General features: G+C 35.4%; 1 protein-coding gene across 2 annotated transcripts in view; it reads right to left on the minus strand.

Annotated features, from left to right (window-relative positions):
- LOC133174335 (phospholipid-transporting ATPase VD-like) overlaps positions 1-20,886 on the minus strand; it is a 37,134-nt gene that overhangs the window by 9,160 nt on the left and 7,088 nt on the right. Inside the window, exons 3-19 of one of the 2 annotated variants that reach the window (XM_061309442.1) lie at positions 19,925-20,007; positions 17,723-17,829; positions 17,081-17,212; positions 16,403-16,533; positions 15,830-16,079; positions 15,272-15,345; positions 13,271-13,462; positions 10,058-10,511; positions 9,710-9,871; positions 9,396-9,490; positions 7,812-7,938; positions 5,583-5,686; positions 5,076-5,156; positions 4,410-4,634; positions 3,399-3,453; positions 2,778-2,980; positions 1,073-1,273 (exon numbers count right to left, since the gene is read on the minus strand). In XM_061309442.1, the coding sequence (XP_061165426.1) occupies positions 1,073-1,273; positions 2,778-2,980; positions 3,399-3,453; positions 4,410-4,634; positions 5,076-5,156; positions 5,583-5,686; positions 7,812-7,938; positions 9,396-9,490; positions 9,710-9,871; positions 10,058-10,511; positions 13,271-13,462; positions 15,272-15,345; positions 15,830-16,079; positions 16,403-16,533; positions 17,081-17,212; positions 17,723-17,829; positions 19,925-20,007 (2,676 nt within the window). Of the gene's footprint in view, positions 1-1,072; positions 1,274-1,339; positions 1,541-2,777; positions 2,981-3,398; positions 3,454-4,409; positions 4,635-5,075; positions 5,157-5,582; positions 5,687-7,811; positions 7,939-9,395; positions 9,491-9,709; positions 9,872-10,057; positions 10,512-13,270; positions 13,463-15,271; positions 15,346-15,829; positions 16,080-16,402; positions 16,534-17,080; positions 17,213-17,722; positions 17,830-19,924; positions 20,008-20,886 lie in introns of both variants that reach the window. The other variant, XM_061309441.1, reaches the window with a different exon arrangement.

Here is a 20,886-nt window from a genome sequence, read left to right on the forward strand (position 1 = left end):
CGGGTGATCAGAAAAGCTCACTTGAGCTTTCAGCTCAGGTGAGCTAATAAAACTGTCCACATTGAATATTAATTTTCAAACAAAAGGCTAATCTACATATGATCTCAAAATTATTTTATTTTATCAGCTATCTGATATAAAAGCGTGTGTAACTTGGGACAAAATTTGACGTGTTGGCATGACTAGAAGTGTATAAGGAATAAGCTTCAGTAAAAAGTGAAAGATTAAAAATCTCAGTAAATCTAGCTCATTTTGTCCATTGCTTCTTTATTAAATATTAATAAAGATTTGTAGATATTTGTTAATGAATTTAAGATGTCAGCAAGACCATGTTAAATTGAATACATCAAGTAAATAAGTCATTAATTTAGTTACTTCATTAAGTTTTAGATACTATACAATCTTGCCTGCACAGCCCTGCATTTATGGAAGTGGGTGTATAAAATATAACTCCCCATTACATTTGAATCAGGTTTTCCTTCTGCCATGCCCCTTATCTGTTTTTCTAAACTAAGCAGCTATAATATACAGCTAATATACAACCCTCCTAAACCAGCTTAGGTTCAATATCAGACTTATAATGCAAAGCTCCCAACTGGCATAGTGTCTATCTAATAAATATAAAGCATATATATATAGAATTTCTTTTCCAATGCCTATCACCTTTAAGCTTTTGGAAGGAATTTTGACCTTGGAATATCAGTTATGTAATTCAATCTGACCTCCAATTTCCTTATAGCTGACTATATTGCTATGAATAGTGTTAATGAACTTCAATATGTTTGTATTCAGAGTACTGTAAGCTTTTTATAAATAAATGTCTAATTGTGATATTACATACACAAACACTGGAAAATTTTCCATGCAGCGTAACACATGTATTCATGTAAATGTTAGATTAATACATATATTTTTAGAGTTTTAATTCATCATTCTGAGAGACGTGAAGGACATTCTCATGTTATACATAAAATGGAGGCCATTTAGACATTCTACATTCCTCACAGCAAGTTATACACTTCAAAAACTCCAAGAAAAATGGCTACGGCAGGCAAGAGGTTACCAGGGTTACCTTATCCTCAATCCCCATTTTATAAACCTCGGGGAAGCGTAACAGGGTGGAGGGCATTAAGTCTTTGTCAAATACGCCATTAATGACTGGCGGAAACGCCGTGAATAAGACATGGATAAACAGCAAAAAGAGACTGTTGAATTGCAGCGAGCCCGAGTATCCACTATAGAGCTGGAACCAGAGCATCGTGAATTCGATTCCCTAAAATCAATGAGGAAACAAACATGTTTAATGTACAATGATTATATAAAGCAGTGCAGTATTTACCGTATCATCAATGCCCATTTTGTAGATATGAGGGAATCTGAGGAGAGTTTCTGAAGACAAATCTTTGTCTAAGACCCCGTTCACCAGCGGAGGAAATGCACAGAAGACTACATGTGTGAGCATGGTGTAAAGACTGTCAAATTGCATCGATCCCGAGTACGCACTGTAGATCTGGTACCAAAACATGACTAATACACTGATCTAGAAACAGACGAGATGAGGGTTAAAAAATGCACTACAGATCACAGGCCAGAGTTATCTCCCCATAACAGTAATCAGAGTACAAAGTAATTTACCTTCACTTACTGCTGCACTTAAACCTTTGATTAAATTAAAAATAATTGAATACTTCGTTATACATGTAAGTGGTTCCTATTTTAATCGTGGACATTGTATAATTTTCTATACAGAAAGTGATATTAAGTGCAACAGTAGAGGTGACCTCTTTCACTGTGTTGATAGAATGTCACTCGAGAGGAGAATAACTCTACCCTAGAACCTGGTTAGAATGAATGAGGATTATATGTGAAAATCTAGCAACTCATCACACACAATTTCTGAATAAATATCGGGCAATATCAATTATATCATTCAAGTTATATTTAACTCCTTGCAAACAAACTGTGATAAACAGTACATGTACAGGTGTACTTATATATTAATTGTTTATTGTTAAAATACATGGAATAAACTCTATCCATTGAAAATGAACAATCTACATTCTTAGCTTATTTTACAGTTAAGTGTTATATACATGTATTTTAATTCCTCTTGTCTTTTAAAATCTGGAATTATAAATCTAAAGCAAAATAACTAACTACTTTAGCATCAAGTTACAATATGTCAGCAATTCTGTTTTGCTTTCTCTCAAGATAAATGGATACTGTATGTAAAAGTTGGATTTTTCAAAAGCATCTATCCCACCACAAGGTTTATTGAGAACTACAGGTTTAATACGATGTAAATCTAAATGATTCTGACTAAATGATCCATGACTGAATGTGGTCAATTATTGGTGCTAGCATCAGAGAGATACAATGTGTTTGAATTATAAGATTACTCAACCATTTAATGTTAACAGACAGACAGATTATAAATTGTTACAAATCAGTTTATTTTATGCATAATCAACATGCAAAATGCATGCCTGGTAAATGAGAAAAAAAAGTCTCCTGTGAATTGATCAGTGTGTTAGAAATTTGTGTCATTTCTTAAGAGACATTATTTCTATCGGATCTGTATTCCAAAAATTAAAATTTCAAACATGTGATAACTCAAAAACAATTGTGTACAAAAAAAACATTCACTAATATTAAAAGAGTTTACATGAAACTGATAATTAAATATTCACATTACATGAAAACTCAATTTAGCATTATATAAATTTCATATGTATTTTTTTAATTAGAAAAAAATTAGACCCAAGATGAAGACCTACCAAGCTTTTATAGAACATGAATGATGAGAATCGTGCGAGACGACAGTAGCACCAGTGTCCGTGAACCAGGAGGAGACGCTGGAGAAACATGAAACGAGAAATAGCGAAATCTGACGCCATCACAGCCTGCATGCCTTCCTGTCCCGATATCCCAATCCCGACATCCGCCACCTGTATCATGCTGACATCATTGGCTCCATCACCTGTATCACACGTATCGTATGTGTTATATCACTCATGTAATATATCACACATATTGTATGTGTTATATCACACATGCAATATATCACACATATTGTATGTGTTATATCACACATGCAATATATCACACGTATCGTATGGGTTATATCACACGTAATATATCACACATATTGTATGTATTATATCACACATGTAATATAACACACATATCGTATATCACATATTCACTTGTGTGTCAAATTTATCACACAAGTTCCATTATCTACACTGTACATGTAGGTTGAACAAATTCTATTTTGATATGTCATCACAGATTCTGTTTTTAAAGAAAAGATTCATATAAAGAATACTTTCATGATGTTATCTAGAAAATTTTCACATAAATATACAGGACTCATTTCCTGGTAGAAGAATACAGACCTATTGCCAGTGTTAACTTGTTCAGCTTGTCTCGAACTATCTTGACTACTGAGCCCTGAAAAATAAGCAGATATATTGAAGTAGTCATTATTCAAACACCATACATATAACATCACAAAGCAAATATAATTACCACCTAAGATGTATAATCATCTTTTTAAAAGACAAAAACTAATTAAAAAAAATGTATAAATATCACTTCACTGCTCAAGACAATGAATTCTATGCTTGTATTTTGCAAGAGCAAAGATCTAAAATTACATGTAATTAAATTGTACCATGAAGATAAGTTTTCCTATGTATGGCTGTAGGTGTATATAGTCAAATACATGTGTATCTCCATGATGTAAACAAGGTTCCTCAGTTATGTATTTATGTGAGTTGAAGGGGGATGGGTGGGGGATTGACTGTGTATGACACTTGGGATCTAAAACACTATGTGGACATGAGTCTAAAGAAAAGTGGAGAGTGTCTCTTTAGGTCAATGTACATGTATCTATCTGACTGATTTGGATCTCCCTGCAATGTACTGTACATGTATCTAGTAATGATCCCCTCTCCCCCAATGTGGGTTGATATCTGCAATTACACAAGTAAAGGGGTCTGTTGCGAAAATTCAATTCATCATATGGATAGATAATCTATAAATTCACCATCTATATGAGAGGGACCTACAGCGCACTACAGAGGTGAATCTATAAATTTACCTTCTGTATGGGAGTGGATCTACAGCACACTACAGATGTAGATCTATAAATTTACCTTCTGTATGGGAGTGGACCTACAGCACACTACAGAGGTGGATCTATAAATTTACCTTCTGTATGGGAGTGGACCTAAAGCACACTAGAGGTGGATCTTTAAATTTACCTTCTGTATGGGAGTGGATCTACAGCACACTACAGAGGTGGATCTATAAATTTACCTTCTGTATGGGAGTGGACCTACAGCACACTACAGAGGTGGATCTATAAATTTACCTTCTGTATGGGAGTGGATCTATAAATTTACCTTCTGTATGGGAGTGGATCTACAACACACAACAGAGGTGCACTTCTGAGCCAGGTCAAGAAATAAATCCTCCAGCTGTTCATTGAGAGCGTACGCGAGGGTACGACCATCGATCACTAGGGTGTACTCCTGCTTCTTTGTCTGGGGGGAGGATGATGTTTGTCCTCCTCCTGTGTCCCTCTCGATCTGCTGTATATGGTGTTCCAAGAGATCCTTTGTACAAGTCTGGAAAAAATTACATGTACGAGTAGGTAAATCAGGTAACATGACCTGTATAATTCTCACTTACACATGTAGATTCCTTATCTAGCTTCATATAAATTTAAAGTAACAAACTACAAAATTAATATGCAATGAAGACGCTATAAAGTGTAATGATGGGCACATTATACTGACTTAACACAGCTATAACGTATAAGTGGAATTTTTACGAGACGCAAATTTAGCGATTTTTTCCTAAAAATTCAATACACGTTAAGATTCCTATGTTAGGTAGAGTGGATGAATTATGTCTATATTTTACTAAGATGTGTGCTCCTTCCTAGTTTATGACTCCATACTGACAACAGGAACAAGATTTTACAATCTACACAATGTTGACAATGTGCAGGATAATGCCTATAAATATTTTTTACAAAAAAGATGTGACATTGTATTTAAACTCACCAAATTTTCTGCATTGATAATGAGGACCTGGTCTTTCTGCCCAATCAGCTTAGAGGAATAGGCCACCTGAATAGCTGTTTCCTGAAACAAAGAGGGTTACATTCATAATGCTATGTGTAGAAGTTATCACATTACATTTACTTGTCTTCATTCCCTCCCCTTTCCTCTTAACTTATAGATCTCTATTTACATTTCTCCTCCCCAGTCAAGGCCTACATTCTGACCTGTCTTTTACATGTTCTCCCCTTCCCTTGCCCCTGTACCTGATTGATTGCCACCCACATCTTCACATTCCTTTCTGGACCCAGCACCTCCTGATCACTGGTGAGGACAAAGACTTGAATCGTCCCTTTACATCTGTCCCTTTACCTGTATGTCCCCATCCCTACCTGTTTTCCCCTCTTCCCCTACCTGTTTGTCCCCTCTTCCCCTACCTGTTTCTCTCCCCTGCCCCCCCCCCCCCCCCGTTTGTCTCCTGTCCCTCCAATTGTTTGTCCCCGCCCCTACCTGTTTGTCTCCAGTGAGGACCCAGACTTTGATCCCTGCTTTCCTCAGTTTTTCTATCGTCTCTGGTACACCTTCCTGTAATTTGTCCTCAATACCTGTGGCACCTGGGAACACAATAGAACACAATAGAGGCCTGATTATATATTGTTAATTAATACAGAAAACCTGTCATCCAAATACATTAATTAAAAATAATCTGCATTCAACTCCTGGGGGAAATTTTTCTTGGAATTATATCCAACTAGAGGTACTGTGAGCAATGAACTCATAAAATGATACCTCCCACTCCCATATGAGTATGATGACAGAGTCCATGTTTTGCTATGGGAAAGCCCAAATATTTGTCTGATCAAAATGTAAAATAGGTGCATAGTGGCACTCTGAAATAAAGATTCTGTAAAATTCTCATTAAATTTTATTCAGTGATATAGGAGGAGTTGCAAATAAGAGATTTATAGAAAGATTATAATTTTCTGTGTTTTGCTATGGGAAACCCCAAGTATGTGTCTCATCAAAATGTAAAATAGGAGGTGCACTGTGGCACTTTGTAATAAATATTCTGTGAAAGTCTCATTAAATTTTATACAGTCTGTGGTAAAGGAGGAGTTGCAGATAAGAGATGGGTACTCCAAGCGTAACGGCTGGATGGATGAACACTCCCATGGCCATCTCTATATATCGCCGCTTTCAAGTAGGAGGTATAATAAAATAAAATCCTCCATAAATATCTCCCTCTACTTTTACTTTCCTCTAAAATAGATGTCAGAACTTTGAATTACAGTCTACATAGTAACTTAAGGTCCCTGTAACATATCCATAACCTTTGATTAATTAACTTTCACAGACTACAGGTCTCTTATAATGACCTTTGACCTACTTAGTAACTTTTTAAAGTTTTCCTTAATACATGTAGATGATATTATTTTGTTACTTTTGATCTTTCTATTACAGTACAACATGATTACCGCAAACATGTTCACACTGAATTCACACTTACAACAAAGTGATACTTAGAAAACATCTTATTAACTTAATGGATAAAATGAACAACGTTTAGGCCATATAAATTTAAAATTTAGATTCTCATCCTAATTTGCTGAAAAATTGGGGCGGGTGGGCGGATTTTATTTTTTATTTTTTATAAATGAAAGTATCAACAACACATTCGTACACTTAATTTTTACATTATCTATGTTAATGCCAATATGAATAGATTTTATTGTTTTCATATTCTTTTAAATATCTACAGAAGATTCTTGTTATAGAAAATTAAAATATTTATAGTTTTATTAACAAAGATACGGCACACGCCAAACAAAATGAGGTGCTGATCCTAATAAATTGCATATGCATGTTTTCTCATCGGCCTTTCCCCAAATACCTTATAGTTTTACCAACAACTCCTTCTGTTCTGTGTGATATACAGATATCACAGATTTCCACTGTCCTCATACATTCAATCGTTCTTGAGACTTGACATGTTCGACATTAAATTTGCAAAACAGGATTGTGTAAATCTGTAAAATATTCTACTGAAAAGCCTAAACCTGAGCAGTTTTAAGATTTAACATTTCCTTAGCACTATTATTTTCTAAAGTCTTTGGACGATGTTTTTTTTTTAAATGCAAAATCACATACATCTGGAGATCGTTATTTAAAACTTGACCATGTGTATTTTCTTCGTCTGTTTTTACTTGGTTAAAATCTCTTTAAAAACTTGCCCATGCCAGTGATGGAATCTAGATGTGTTTATATGTTATTTTTGCTTTTCTGCCTTCTCATTACTGACAAATTATCTTTTCCTTACATATTTAAACTGCTTTTATTGCCGATATTTCTCCATTCTTAACATAGTTTTTTTTTTTGGCTATAAATAGCGCCACGCGACTTTTAATATACAGACGGGAGATAACTCTTAAATTTTGACCCAGATTCTTGCTGAATAAAAATACATGAAAATAATACGTTTGGCACCGAAAAAGCAAAATAAAAAACAACGGGGCGGGGCACTTTGAGAGGGGCGGGCGGGGATGAGAATCTAAAGATTAATTTTACCTGGCCTTATAATGAACTAATATTGTTCATCCTTGGCACTTTGCTATAATCCTCTTTTACTGTACTCTGATTATACTAACTAACATTTGGACTGGTTATTAACTGTTTCCCTAGTTCTTGATTGACCTTCTTTGACCTCCCTGAAGCATTGACCTCTGACCTACTATGACCTACCCAGAAGCTCCAGGTCTTTCTCTATCTCACACGCCACCTGTAGAATCTTCTCCTCCCTGTTGTCCATGGCTGCCGAGGCTTCGTTAAATTTCACCTTCCACTCGTCGTACTCCTTGCGTGTCAGGATCTTTAAATAGTAACAGAAGTGTCAGGATCTATATATAGTAACAGGCATGTCAGGATCTATATATAGTAACAGATGTGTCAGGATCTATATATATAGTAACAGACAAGGTCATCAGCAACCTGTGTAATGCCTTCACCAAAAAGTTTTAATAGGAGAAATACTTCAGATTGCTTCATCTTGTCCAATCATCTTGGATCTCCAATAGTCATATAATCTGTCAAATTTGAGCCGCTTATAATAAAATCTCATAACTGATTGTTAAATATTGTATAGTATGGTATAATGAATTTTAGGGTGTAATGGCTTATCAGGGTTCGACACTAACGTTAGTCCGTTAGTCTCAGACTGATACATTTTCATTCGGACTAATAAAATATGTGGCTAATTAGTCCGAACGGACCAATAAAAAATTCTGAAAAACAATATGAATAAATTACCGATGTCCGATTCTCGACAACTTTTACTGGAAAACCCCGCGTGTATTTTTAGATTTCTAGCTTTTGGCGGGTAGTTACGCAATGCCGGGTCAGTTCAGCGCTTAATTTTTCGACTGATCGATATGAAGTATAAGGTTTTAGCGATCATGATTTAGAATGACACTTTTAAGAAAGATGTTGGACGTTTTGGATGTAATTTAAAGTTAAAAAAAAAAAAAAAACAAGATCGGGAATTACGATCGTACTTGCTGATTGCGAGATTTCAATGAATCTGTGGAATAATATGTTTCACGTAAATACTTTGTTTATTTCAAAAAATAAGACGTATATTAATTGTCACGTTAAATTAATGTTTAAAAAACATTGATGTTTCTTTCTTTTGACGGACTAACAAAATCGTGTGCGGACTAGTAAAAGTAATGAAGCACTAGTCCGGCTGGACTAAAGCCTTTAAAAGTTAGTGTCGAACCCTGCTTATATTTACATTCCACATGTATTTTGCTTACAAAGCTATAGCATTCAAAACACCATAACATGGACAGGGGGTCAAAAGATTAAAGTATGCATTTTATTTTGACGTCACAAATGTTGAAAGCCGTGGAAGTGCAACGTCATAAGCGAAAATCAAAATTCACTTTCACATTGGACAGAAGCTGTTGCAATGGCTCTTCCATTAGTTGTAACTTATCCGAAGGATAATACAGGAATTTTGAATATAAATCACATTTGCAGTCAAGGCAAGGAGTTACTCAATTTGTTTGCACACACCGTTGCAGTTATGAGACTATATCTTTCAAAACTTTCTAATTTTTTATTCCATACATAAGTCCAACATTGTGTAATTTTGTGATTTTTACCATTAGGCCATGCACAGGGTCTTGACTCCCTGCATTACTTAATTACGCAAGATTGTTGGTCCATGCTTTGTATATCACTGACTTTTGAAATTATTGCCTTTTGGCCATAAATGGGGACTTGACTCGCTGCAGTATGTAATTTGGTGAGTTTATGAGTTATTACCTTTTTGGCCATACATAGGGTCCTGAGTCCCTGCATTGCGTAGTTCAGTATATGTTTCTCCGACTCTTTAACAAGTCGGTGTAGTTCCTTATCCTCTGAAAAAAAAATTATAAACCATGATAAAACAAAGTGTGAGACCATTACTGATTTATACAAACCAACAAACACATTGACATGACATTATTACAAGATGGCAGGAAAAATCTGCATTTTCTTTCAAGATAGTGACATAAAATTTAGGTCAAGTGAAAAATCTATCATATTAATAGGGAAAAATACAACCATGAAATACATGCTCAAAAGATCTGAATTACCTTTGAATTTTTTGTGAAGGACCCCCAGCACTGCTGTGTCGGCACCCTTGGTAAACATAACCAGTTCCTTGTTGTTGGTGTTTTTCACTATCACAGACATACGCTTTCTTGTGGAATCAAACTGTAGAACCTCAAGTATCTCAAACTCCACCTCACCTTCACCTGAAGGAGAAAAAAGAATTATGATTAAAAGCTAAAGGAGGGAGAACCTGAAATAAATAGTAATCTAGAAACTGATTATAAATCACCTTTATCTTCTGGACTTTCAATATGCATACAAAATATATACAGTATATAAATTGACAGGAAAATCTTGATAAACCAAGTTTGACAACAGGTGTAAGTTACCGGGTAGCCAGACTCTGACTTTATCCACACTGCGATTAATTAGTCGACATCCGTAGGTACATGCGGCTCTCACAAGAGCGAGCTCGTCTGGACTCTCCGCCTCGTATCGACTGTTCTGTGAACCGTCTGAGATATAGGACGACCCTGCTATACTGCCTTCCGAGGGTGTACTCATCCCAAACTCGCGAAATCTGTCAAAATCCCCAGAATTAGATATCGTAATTGGTGGTACATGTATATTTCCATTTTTCTTAGAAAGAGGAGGTGTCCCTACTTCCCTCTGCCCGAGGGGTGGAAGCGCTCCTTTACGTTGTATAGGGGTGTCTGGGAGATTTAATATTGGGAAACTTTTCTTCTGGGGGGTCTCTCCACTTCGACTAACTTTATCTAGGTCATCTTGTGACTTATTTCTGCCTCTATAATGTCCTTCAACAATGGATCCGCAATCATCCATCTGAAAATGTTCAAAAGTCACAAAAGCTTGGAAAGACATCATAGCAAAACTTTATCTAAAGATCATTAAAGAGAAAAAAAATTCATAATGTAAACAGTGCTTTTTTGCAACCCTGCTTTTCAAACAAAAAAAATCAATTAAAACAATATGCATGTGCAAAAGCAGGTAAAAAGTTAGTGGAGCAAAAACGAAAGAAAATATAATGATGATGATTTTTAATTTACATGACTAAAAAATAGTGTTATGTTTCTAGGTACATCACTAAACATAGGTAATCAAAGATTACTAAGCTCACCTCGACGAATGTTATCTATAAGTAAGGTAAATCTCACATCATATTTTTTTCCTAGTTAGTGTACATTCCAAGATTAATATCCATCAATATTAGATTCAGAATCCAAAGTAAGTCTGGAACTGTCCATCTCTAGATACATCATCATTCATGCTAATTTGGTTAAAATATGGCTAAAATTCACTCATGTGGAAAATCTAGGTCAGATCCAGAATCCAAAGCAGGTTAGTTAGTGTACATCCCTAGATGCATCATCCATGCAAGTTTGGTCCAGGTAGGGCTTATATTTACTTGGGAATGGACCTGCTCCAAAAAAACTTTAACCTGATCAATCATCTGGAAAATCTAGGTCAGATCCAGCATCTGAAGTAAATATGGTAGTGTCTATCCCTAGATGTATCATCCATGCAAATTTGGTCCAGGTAGGGCTTATAGTTACTTGGGAATGGACCTGTTCCAAAAACTTTAACCTGGTCACTCATCTGGAAAATCTAGGTCAGATCCAGCATCCCAAGCAAGTGTGGTAGCGTCCATCCCTAGATGCATTATCCACGAAAGTTTGGTCAAGGTAAGGCTTAAATAATCACTTGGGAATAGACCTGCTCCCAAACCTTTAATCTAGTCACTCATCTGGAAAATGTAGGTCAGATCCAGCATCTGAAGCAAGTATGGTAGAGTCCTTCCTTTGATGCATCATCCATGCAGGTTTGGTCCAGGTAGGGCTTATAATTGGGTACCTGCTCCAAAAACTTTAACCTAGTCACTCATCTGGAAAATCTAGGTCAGATCCAGCATCTGAAGCAAGTGTGGTAGTGTCCATCCCCAGATGCATCATCCATGCAAGTTTGGTCAAGGTAGGGCTAATAGTTTCTTGGGAATGGACCTGCTCCAAAAACTTTAACCTAGTGACCCATCTGGAAAATCTAGGTCAGATCCAGCATCCAAAGCAAGTGTGGTAGTGTCCATCCCTATATGCATCCTCCATGCAAGTTTGATTCAGGTAGGGCTTATAATTACTTGGGAATGGACCTGCTCCAAAAACTTTAACCTGGTCACTCATCTGGAAAATCTAGGTCAGATCCAGCATCCAAAGCAAGTGTGGTAGTGTTCATCCCTAGATGCATCATCCATGCAAGATTGGTCAAGGTAGGGCTAATAGTTACTTGGGAATGGACCTGCTCCAAAAACTTTAACCTAGTGGCCCATCTGGAAAATCTAGGTCATATCCAGCATCCAAAGCAAGTGTGGTAGTGTCCATTCCTAAATGCATCCTCCATGCAAGTTTGATCCAGGTAGGGCTTATAGTTACTTGGGAATGGACCTGCTCCAAAAACTTTAACCTGGTCACTCATCTGGAAAATCTAGGTCAGATCCAGCATCCGAAGCAAGTGTGGTAGTGTCCATCACAATCTGCATCATCCATGCAAGTTTGGTCCAGGTAAGGCTTATAGTTACTTGGGAATGGACCTGCTCCAAAAACTTTAACCTGGTCACTCATCTGGAAAATCTAGGTCATATCCAGCATCCGAAGCAAGTGTGGTAGTGTCCATCCCTAGATGCATCATCCATGCAAGTTTGGTCCAGGTAGGGCTTATAGTTACTTGGGAATTGACCTGCTCCAAAAACTTTAACCTGGTCACTCATCTGGAAAATCTAGGTCAGATCCAGCATCCGAAGCAAGTGTTGTAGTGTCCATCCCTAGATGCATCAACCATGCAAGTTTGGTCCAGATAGGGCTTATAATTCCTTGGGAATGGACCTGCTCCAAAAACTTTAACCTGGTCACTCATCTGGAAAATCTAGGTCAGATCCAGCATCCGAAGCAAGTGTGGTAGTGTCCATCCCTAGATGCATCATCCATGCAAGTTTGGTCCAGGTAGGGCTTATAGTTACTTGGGAATTGACCTGCTCAAAAAACTTTAACCTGGTCACTCATCTGGAAAATCTAGGTCAGATCCAGCATCCGAAGCAAGTGTTGTAGTGTCCATCCCTAGATGCATCATCCATGCAAGTTTGGTCCAGGTAGGGCTTATAATTCCTTGGGAATGGACCTGCTCCAAAAACTTTAACCTGGTCAATCATCTGGAAAATCTAGGTCATATCCAGCATCCGAAGCAAGTGTGGTAGTGTCCATCCCTAGATGCATCATCCATGCAAGTTTGGTCAAGGTAGGGCTTATAGTTACTTGGGAATGGGACTTGCTCCTAAAACTTTAACCGGGACGCCGACGCTAACGCCGACGCCGACGCCGACGCCAACGCCGGGGGTATAGCATAAGCTCATCTCGACTTCGTCGAGGTGAGCTAAAAATTATCAAATTTATTTACACATAATTTAATTAATCTGAAATAGAAAAAATAAATTAATAAATCAGTGAAATTACTTAATATATAAATACCCCTACCTAAACAAGATTACTGAAATTGTCTAGAATTGGCCTTGACTTGACCTTGACCTTCCCACTTACCAAATCTTCATGAGCATGATGTGTGACAACTACAGTATTACAGATAGCCATGAGTAAGAAAAACTCTTGAATTCTCTGAGAGTTTGGGGAGATAAATTCTGGCAGATCCAAATTAACACTGTTTAAGCTTCGTAGGCACATTCGGGAGATTTCTCGTTCTAGACCTGGCTCGAGTTTGAGATTTTCCATCACCTGATGAGAGAGAGAATGTTATTGGTTAAGCCACACAACACACTACAAACTTACCGTATCTACATGACTTTTACTAACAATGACAGTGTTGCATAACGCAATATTGAGGAAAAATTCCTGTATGGTTTTGGAGTGATTATGCATTCCTCCATGTTTAAAATGTAGACTCCAATTGCTTGTCAAAGCATGCGTAATACGTGGCTCAATATGTATATCCATGATCTACATCAATAAATAAGGAACTTGTCTTAATACTACAAGCTTTATCAAATGTTCAAGAAACTGTCAATATGTCTGTGCATCACAAATTATCAATGCATGTGCATCTTTATCAAATGAATAGAAACCAAACAAACATTTTCAGTCAGTGATATGAAATGTTTAATGAATTATCAAACTAATGTAGTAATTTGCTGCTGATTTTCTCCTACTCGTGAAATCAACTTTTCTCCAGAAAGATATTGATAAATCAGTTGAGACTTTGAAAATCTCTTGCTGAGTTTGTGTTTTATACAATGACAAGGACCTACAACCTGTTTGTTCTTTATTCATAGATCTATTGCTAATCAGGAATTACTGTAAAATCACATATTTTCCTGGGGTCAATTTTCTCGTGATTTGAGAAAAAATATTGGTTCATGGGGACTTAATTTCATAAATGAAGAATTGATAAGTAGTCATGTATACAAAATTTTACCTTGCGTGGTGAACATGAATTTGTGGGTGTCTTCATACGTTGAAAACGAAAATTAACCCCCCACGAAAATGAGATTTCACAGTACCTACTGTAAACCAACATTCTGTCTTGATTAATATCTTTTTTGTCCTTTGACATAACCAACATTCCGTCTTGATTAATATCTTTTTTGTCCTTTGACATATCTAATAAGTATGTAAATTTTGTTTCTAAAATATCTCTCTCCCAAGCTTTCATACCCTTGCTTCATGTTACTGAAATAATATACACATTCACAGCAACAATTGTTATACCCCTACTAAACAGTCCCTATATAATTTCTTACTTTAAAAAGTCCAACAGTTCCACTGTTTTCCCCGACTGTCATAGACTGTTAAAAAAGACTGTTGCCCGCTGACGTCAAATGGAACTAAATTGAGTTATCTTTTCCTCATTCGGCAAACCTCGGCTGATTCAGGTAACCGTGAGTTAAATGTAATCAGCCGAGGAGTGCCGATTAATCTAAACCTGTCGTTAAGATAAACAGAAATGGCAGATGTTCATTTTGCTGCAGTGAACGAGGATAAAATCCAGGCGATACTTGAAAGAAGGGACAGTAAACATACAAAAATGTTGATTAATACATGTAAAGTCTCTCTCTCCCAAAACAGTTTTATTTTCTGTCAAATTTATGAACTTGATTTGGTAGAAGCATAACAAAACAGTTGTTGACAGGAGTCTCTGGAAACAGTCGATCTGTAGGACCGGAGTGCAAGCTGTTGCCCACGGCCTACAGCCTTGGGCAACAGCTTGCACTCCTGTCCAACAGATTGACTGTTTCCCTCTACCCCAGTCAACAACTGTATGATGTTCACCCTTTGGCATCCTCTTTAAACTCTCATTATCATGATAAAGGTTTGCCACTTGTGAAAGAAAGTTAATTTACACTATTTGATCATGAATCAGTTTTTTGATCATGGACAAGATTATTGGTCAAACCAGCTACTGTGAACAAGTTACGAGATCAAGAAAAAGAGATTTCTCTTTAACCAGTAGTCTGATCATTAACTGAACTGTTTAATCACCAAAGAGATGCGGGTTGAGATTTGAGATAGGATTTATAAGTGACCTACTGAGCTTGTCCTGCTGATGTTGGCCAGAGAGTACCTGCTGCCTGTCTCACTAAAATCATCTTCCTCCTCAAATTCTGTAAACACAAAGTCAAACAAACCAGCATTTACCTGTTGCTCTATGGGAACTTCAAAATTTGTGATAAGGACATACGCAACATAGTTCTGAGCTTTATTTTCTTATTTTCTGTAAATTAAGAGTTCCAATAAGTTTTGACTCTTATGATGCTGTATACCTCATTCCAGACAAATTTTGAGGAAATTTCAGCTGAAATTATATATTTAGTAATTTTGGGATCTTTTTTAATGAAAAACAGAAGGATTTTTATCATGTGATATCTTTTTAAAACCCCTGGTTATGTATGCTGATTTTTTTCTATGAACATCTGATGGTACTATGATTTTAAACTGATAATATTCCGAAAAATAACCAGCAGATTACAATTTTGTAAAGTACGTTGCATGTGCCCTTAATATGTCAATTTCACTGGTAATAAAAACAAAGACCATCTCCAGACTGATTCCTATGTAAGAATTTTATCTAATTAATGTACAACATACCTGGAGTATGTGGATAGTCGGTCCCACCTATTGTACACGACTTAAACTCCATCTGATTCTCTGTGAGAGTGCCGGTCTTGTCTGAGAAGATGTACTCAATCTGACCTAAATCCTCGGTAATATTTAATGCTCGGCACTCCATCCGTTTGTCCATTGGTTCATAATAAAGCTCAATGTCGTTATTTATAAAGTACACTTGACCTAGTTTGACGATTTCCACTGAGACATATAATGGGAGAGGTATCACAGTCTAAAATAACAGGAGGAGTATTAATAGTAACAGAAATCAACTGGGTCAAGGTCATGACACTTAACTGGGTCAATGTCATGACACTTAACTGGGTATCACAGTCTACAATAACAGTAGGTGTATTAATAGTAACAGAGATAAACTGTGTCAAGGTCACGGCACTTAACTGGGTCAAGGCCAACAAAATGATTTTAAACTTATGGTCACAGAGTTAAAGAATAAGGAATTAACTGTTACAAAGAAATAAATGATCTTATCAATATAGATGCATCTTAATTGGGGGGGGGGGGGCATAAATAATTCACCTGTACATATACACTCACCTGAAAAATGATAATGTAGGTGAAGAAGACAACAAAACCCTGGAAATACGGGTTGTACCACTCAAGGCTCTCAAACGGGATAAAAAGGACAGTCGTACTGTCCTCAAAATTAGACAACCATATTCCACTGGCTACAAAAAACAAAGATGTTTTTAAAGTTAAACAACTATATTCCACTGGCTACAGTAAAAATATGTCCTCTTTAATTTCTAATGCAGAGTATGCAATGAGTTCCATTTAGCATCAGATTTTGATTGGAGAGATAAAAAAATATTGTAAATGTGGGAATTTATGTGTGGGAGTAATTTATTCTATAATATGCGATAAGAAGTCTTTGGCATGTTTATTTCCCTGCATGTTGTTTTATACATACATGTATTTTATGTAGTATTAACAATACATTAGCCTGGTATATGGTTTTTTCTTCTTATATTATTCATGTAATTAACAATATACATGTATATAAATATTCCTGTTTACAGTAAATGATTTCTATCAGGAATTAATGGCAGATTGATCAGCTGATCTTCACATTTGAACAATCGTCTAAGCCATTTTAACAGCAGTTTCAATGAATAATGTATAATATTACAATGTATTAATTTCTTACATAAATAATATATTAATATCCTACGCAATAGGAAAAAGCTTATAAAATCTGTGTCCACGGTTCCTTACCAATGGCACAAAACAGACACAGGAACAATAGGAGGATAACGCAGTAGATTACGTCACGATTAATACGTCGCTCCAGCTTACTTCTCTTGTAGCGCGGATTACGATTGTTTAACATAGCCTTGGTCTCATGTCCTGAAATTTAACAATGAAATTAATGAAAGCAATCATCTCCTTTAATCAAGAAGTCGGGACTTCATTGGAAACGTTATTTCTGCTTTACTGCCTGATTCAACTCTCTGTGGCATCTGGCTTATCATGTTTATAGCAGATTCTATTTAACACAAGGTTTCAGACCTGAGAAAAGTGTTTCCATAAAAAAAGCTTTTTAATTGAAAAAGATTTCAATGCATCCAAAGAAATAAGCAATAATATAAAATCATTTCTAGTTTTCAAAAGTTACAGTGATTCTTAAATTCTTAAAACAAAATAATGTTTGTGACAAGAAAAAAAAATTAATAAGAAAGTACGTATATCTACATGTAAGGATTTCCTTGTTTCTCTTAAGATTAGTACAATTTATATTTCATTTCAGTTAATGAACATTTAATATCTGATAAGAAACATAATAAATGAGTTTTTAATCTAAAAAATAAACAAGGTTTCTATAAGACCAGGATCTCAAGTACCGAGATGTGGACTTACCAGCATATAAAACAATCCCCTCCACAAAGTCGGTGTTTTTTATGGTACACCCTCGAAGTAGGAGATTGTCTTTGTTGAGAGACACCTTCTCTCCCGACTCCAGTTTACTACAAAACAGATCACACCAATTATAAAGGCTACGAGTGCCCCAGATTACATTTACCTTTTTTTTTCCCAACAATAACAAAAAGTAACTTCAAATTTACATTGATGATTAAGTTCATCATCCCACCATTAACTTATGGATACAAAATTTTGCTTTAAAGATAATATCCAGTAATTCCCCCCCCCCCCCCCCCCAAAAAAAAAAAAATTAAAAAAAAAATATATAAATAATTTTAAAAAATATATTAAACTTTTAATTGAAATGTGAACCTTTTGGTGCAAAATTTGACAGAATCGCCTTGTAACTGGACAATTTTTCAAAGGAATAACACAAGTTATCTCTCTTATCAGAGGGTCAATGTACCTTAAATGTGTGCCCAGCTTTATTAGTACATGTACATCCCTTGTCATTTCTGACATGTGATAATATTATGTGTAGTCTTCAGGTCTAGGAAAATCACTATATTTTTACTATATAGCTAAATCTACCTATATAGCTTTATTTACCTATATAATATAGCTTTATTTAGCTATTTCAGAGTAAATTTCTGTTTTATGAAAAGCAGACAAAAAGTCGCATAATGAGGCAGTATTAGTTTTCAACTTTGAAATGGACTGAAAACAATTCACCAAAAACCCACTTTTAAAAATGTTTCTCCTTTTGTGCAATTGCAGTCAAAGATCTAAAAGTTTTGGGGCTATGTATAACAGTTAATCTGTGAATAAGCAGCTACTTTAACAAAGAAAAGCAGTTTTGGTCAACAAGATAATTGATTGGTAATAATTCAGCACAATGCAAGGCAATCACACTTAGTCATGCCTCATCGCACTTCCAGTAATGGACAGCTATCCAAACAATAGAGATGCATTTTTTGGTTAAAAAGTGTTTAAAAGAGGTAATGTTTTTACTATCTATGCCCTAGGTTGTGTTTATCAAACCTTTTTAAAAAAATATCAGCCATAATTTTCATGCGACTTTTTGTTTGCTTTTCATAAAACAGAAACTTATTCTAAAATAGCTAAATAAAGCTATATTATATAGGTAAATAAAGCTATATAGGTAAATTAAGCTATATAGCTAAATATAGTGATTTTCCTGGACCTGGTCTTACATATATTTAGGGAATTGCTTTGCTGTGACTTACTATTTAATGAAACTATTAAGGAACAAGAAATGATGCAAAACATGTTTGCTCCCCTTACTCCTTTGAAATGGAGTGATGTCTTCTTATCCCAGCCAACCTTTATCATTTTAATATGAATTATTATGACTGTCAATAAAGCTTCCCAATACATTGGCTGGAAATCACAGGGTATGGGTATAGTAGAAAACCATAGGAATTTTGACCTTCTTACCAAAAAATCAATAGGGATCAACTAGTAACCATGACCACCAGAGTTTTATCAAGGAAATGGTTCTCTAAGACATTGGTCAGAAAACACTGATCTTCTGAACTTCCAATTGTTAATTAAGGAATATGCCTTTTCATCAGATTACACTTTTATGAAAAATGGAAATGCTTGGATAACTAAAGCCCCTCAAAATAAATTTAAAAAGAAATGGAAAAGTTTGGATACCTAGATCTAAAAGATCAGCAAAATCTAAAAGCTGGTCATAAACATGTGAAGCCAATTGAGTCTAACTTCCTCATTCCATTCATTCCCTCTGAAACTCAATACCCCAAACATCTGCCTGTTTATGGACTGTTACCTTATTAATAAAGTTTACAATCCTTGACTTTTCATTTCAGTGAAAAGGAGAATTTAAAGCCAAACAGTATCACACTTCCTGCAATCAGGCTTTTAAACATGAACATATTTTTTCCCTAAAACTACTTTTTTAATTAGTGAAATCGGTATCAAAAACCAATCATATTTAATACAGAATAATCAGTCCTCTGCAATTATCCCCTTATAATGGAGGAGGTGTATCCAGTACAAACTTTGACTTCATCTTTAGAAATATGAGGTAATATGAAATATGAGGTAAATTTATTTCAATATGCAGCATGTCCCAGGTTTTGAAATGGTGAAAGTTTAAATTAACCTATCCAAATCTGAAATAAGTTAAATAATGTAGATAAATCAAATACTTACATGAAGCCATTAAATTTGTAAATTTCAGCATTAGGAAGTTCACACTCTACGTTGTACTTAAATTTTTCCACAGCAAACTTTTTCTGAAAGCAAAGAAAGTAAAGTTGTCAAGTCCATTTTAGAAATTTCTCTTCTAAAGTTCTTATCCACTTGGATTTGAATAAATTTATTGTATTCTGCATGCTGTTCATCATTTGGAAAGTGGAGAGGGTGGGGAAGTCATCAGCTTAAATTTTAAATTTTATTTTAAAACTTGAGTGGTTGAAAGGCAACTAAAGAAACAAATCCAAAAGTCTCTCTGTCTCCTCTTATAATGTAAAAACTAAAGAAGCAAAGTTTACAAAAAATGACTCCTAAATTTTGGAGTTAATATTTGATGCTATGATTGGATACCGCCATAAAAATAGAATAGAACAGGGCTAGGGATTGATCTGTAAACACAGACCCCAGCTTTAATGAAATTTAAAACTACAATAATTTCCTAATTTCAATAGGGCTTAAGAAAGAGCAAGAGGCAATATGACTTTGGAAGTCTATAAATTGATTAAAAATTTATTTCATACAACTATACAAAAATTTCTGTTTCCAGTGCTTAAATTATGTCCTTTATTTCATTTTGTGCATCAATTACTATGTAGTGTACAGTTGATCAATGTTACAATCCTCTTACATAATGCTAAAGTAACCATTTTAGATTTGCAAATGAATTACAGCACTTTTAGTATAATGTACAAAATTAAGTAATCATCTAAAACTATTAGTAACCGTAGCTGTTTTACATCTGTATATATTCAGTTCAATAATTTCTCTCTTCACTACAAATAAACATCTGTGTAACCTACTGATTTCTAGTTATCATGGTTATAATAATATATGTCACTATTTAACATGTTTAATATTGCATCGTCTTATCAAAACAACAATCAACATCAGGTCCTGATGAATTGTGATAACCCAGTAAG

Source organism: Saccostrea echinata, unplaced genomic scaffold, assembly GCF_033153115.1.
Source record: "Saccostrea echinata isolate AGI-Se365-2 ecotype Australia unplaced genomic scaffold, CSIRO_AGI_Sech_v1 ptg000057l, whole genome shotgun sequence".
NCBI classification, from domain to species: Eukaryota; Metazoa; Mollusca; class Bivalvia; order Ostreida; family Ostreidae; genus Saccostrea; species Saccostrea echinata.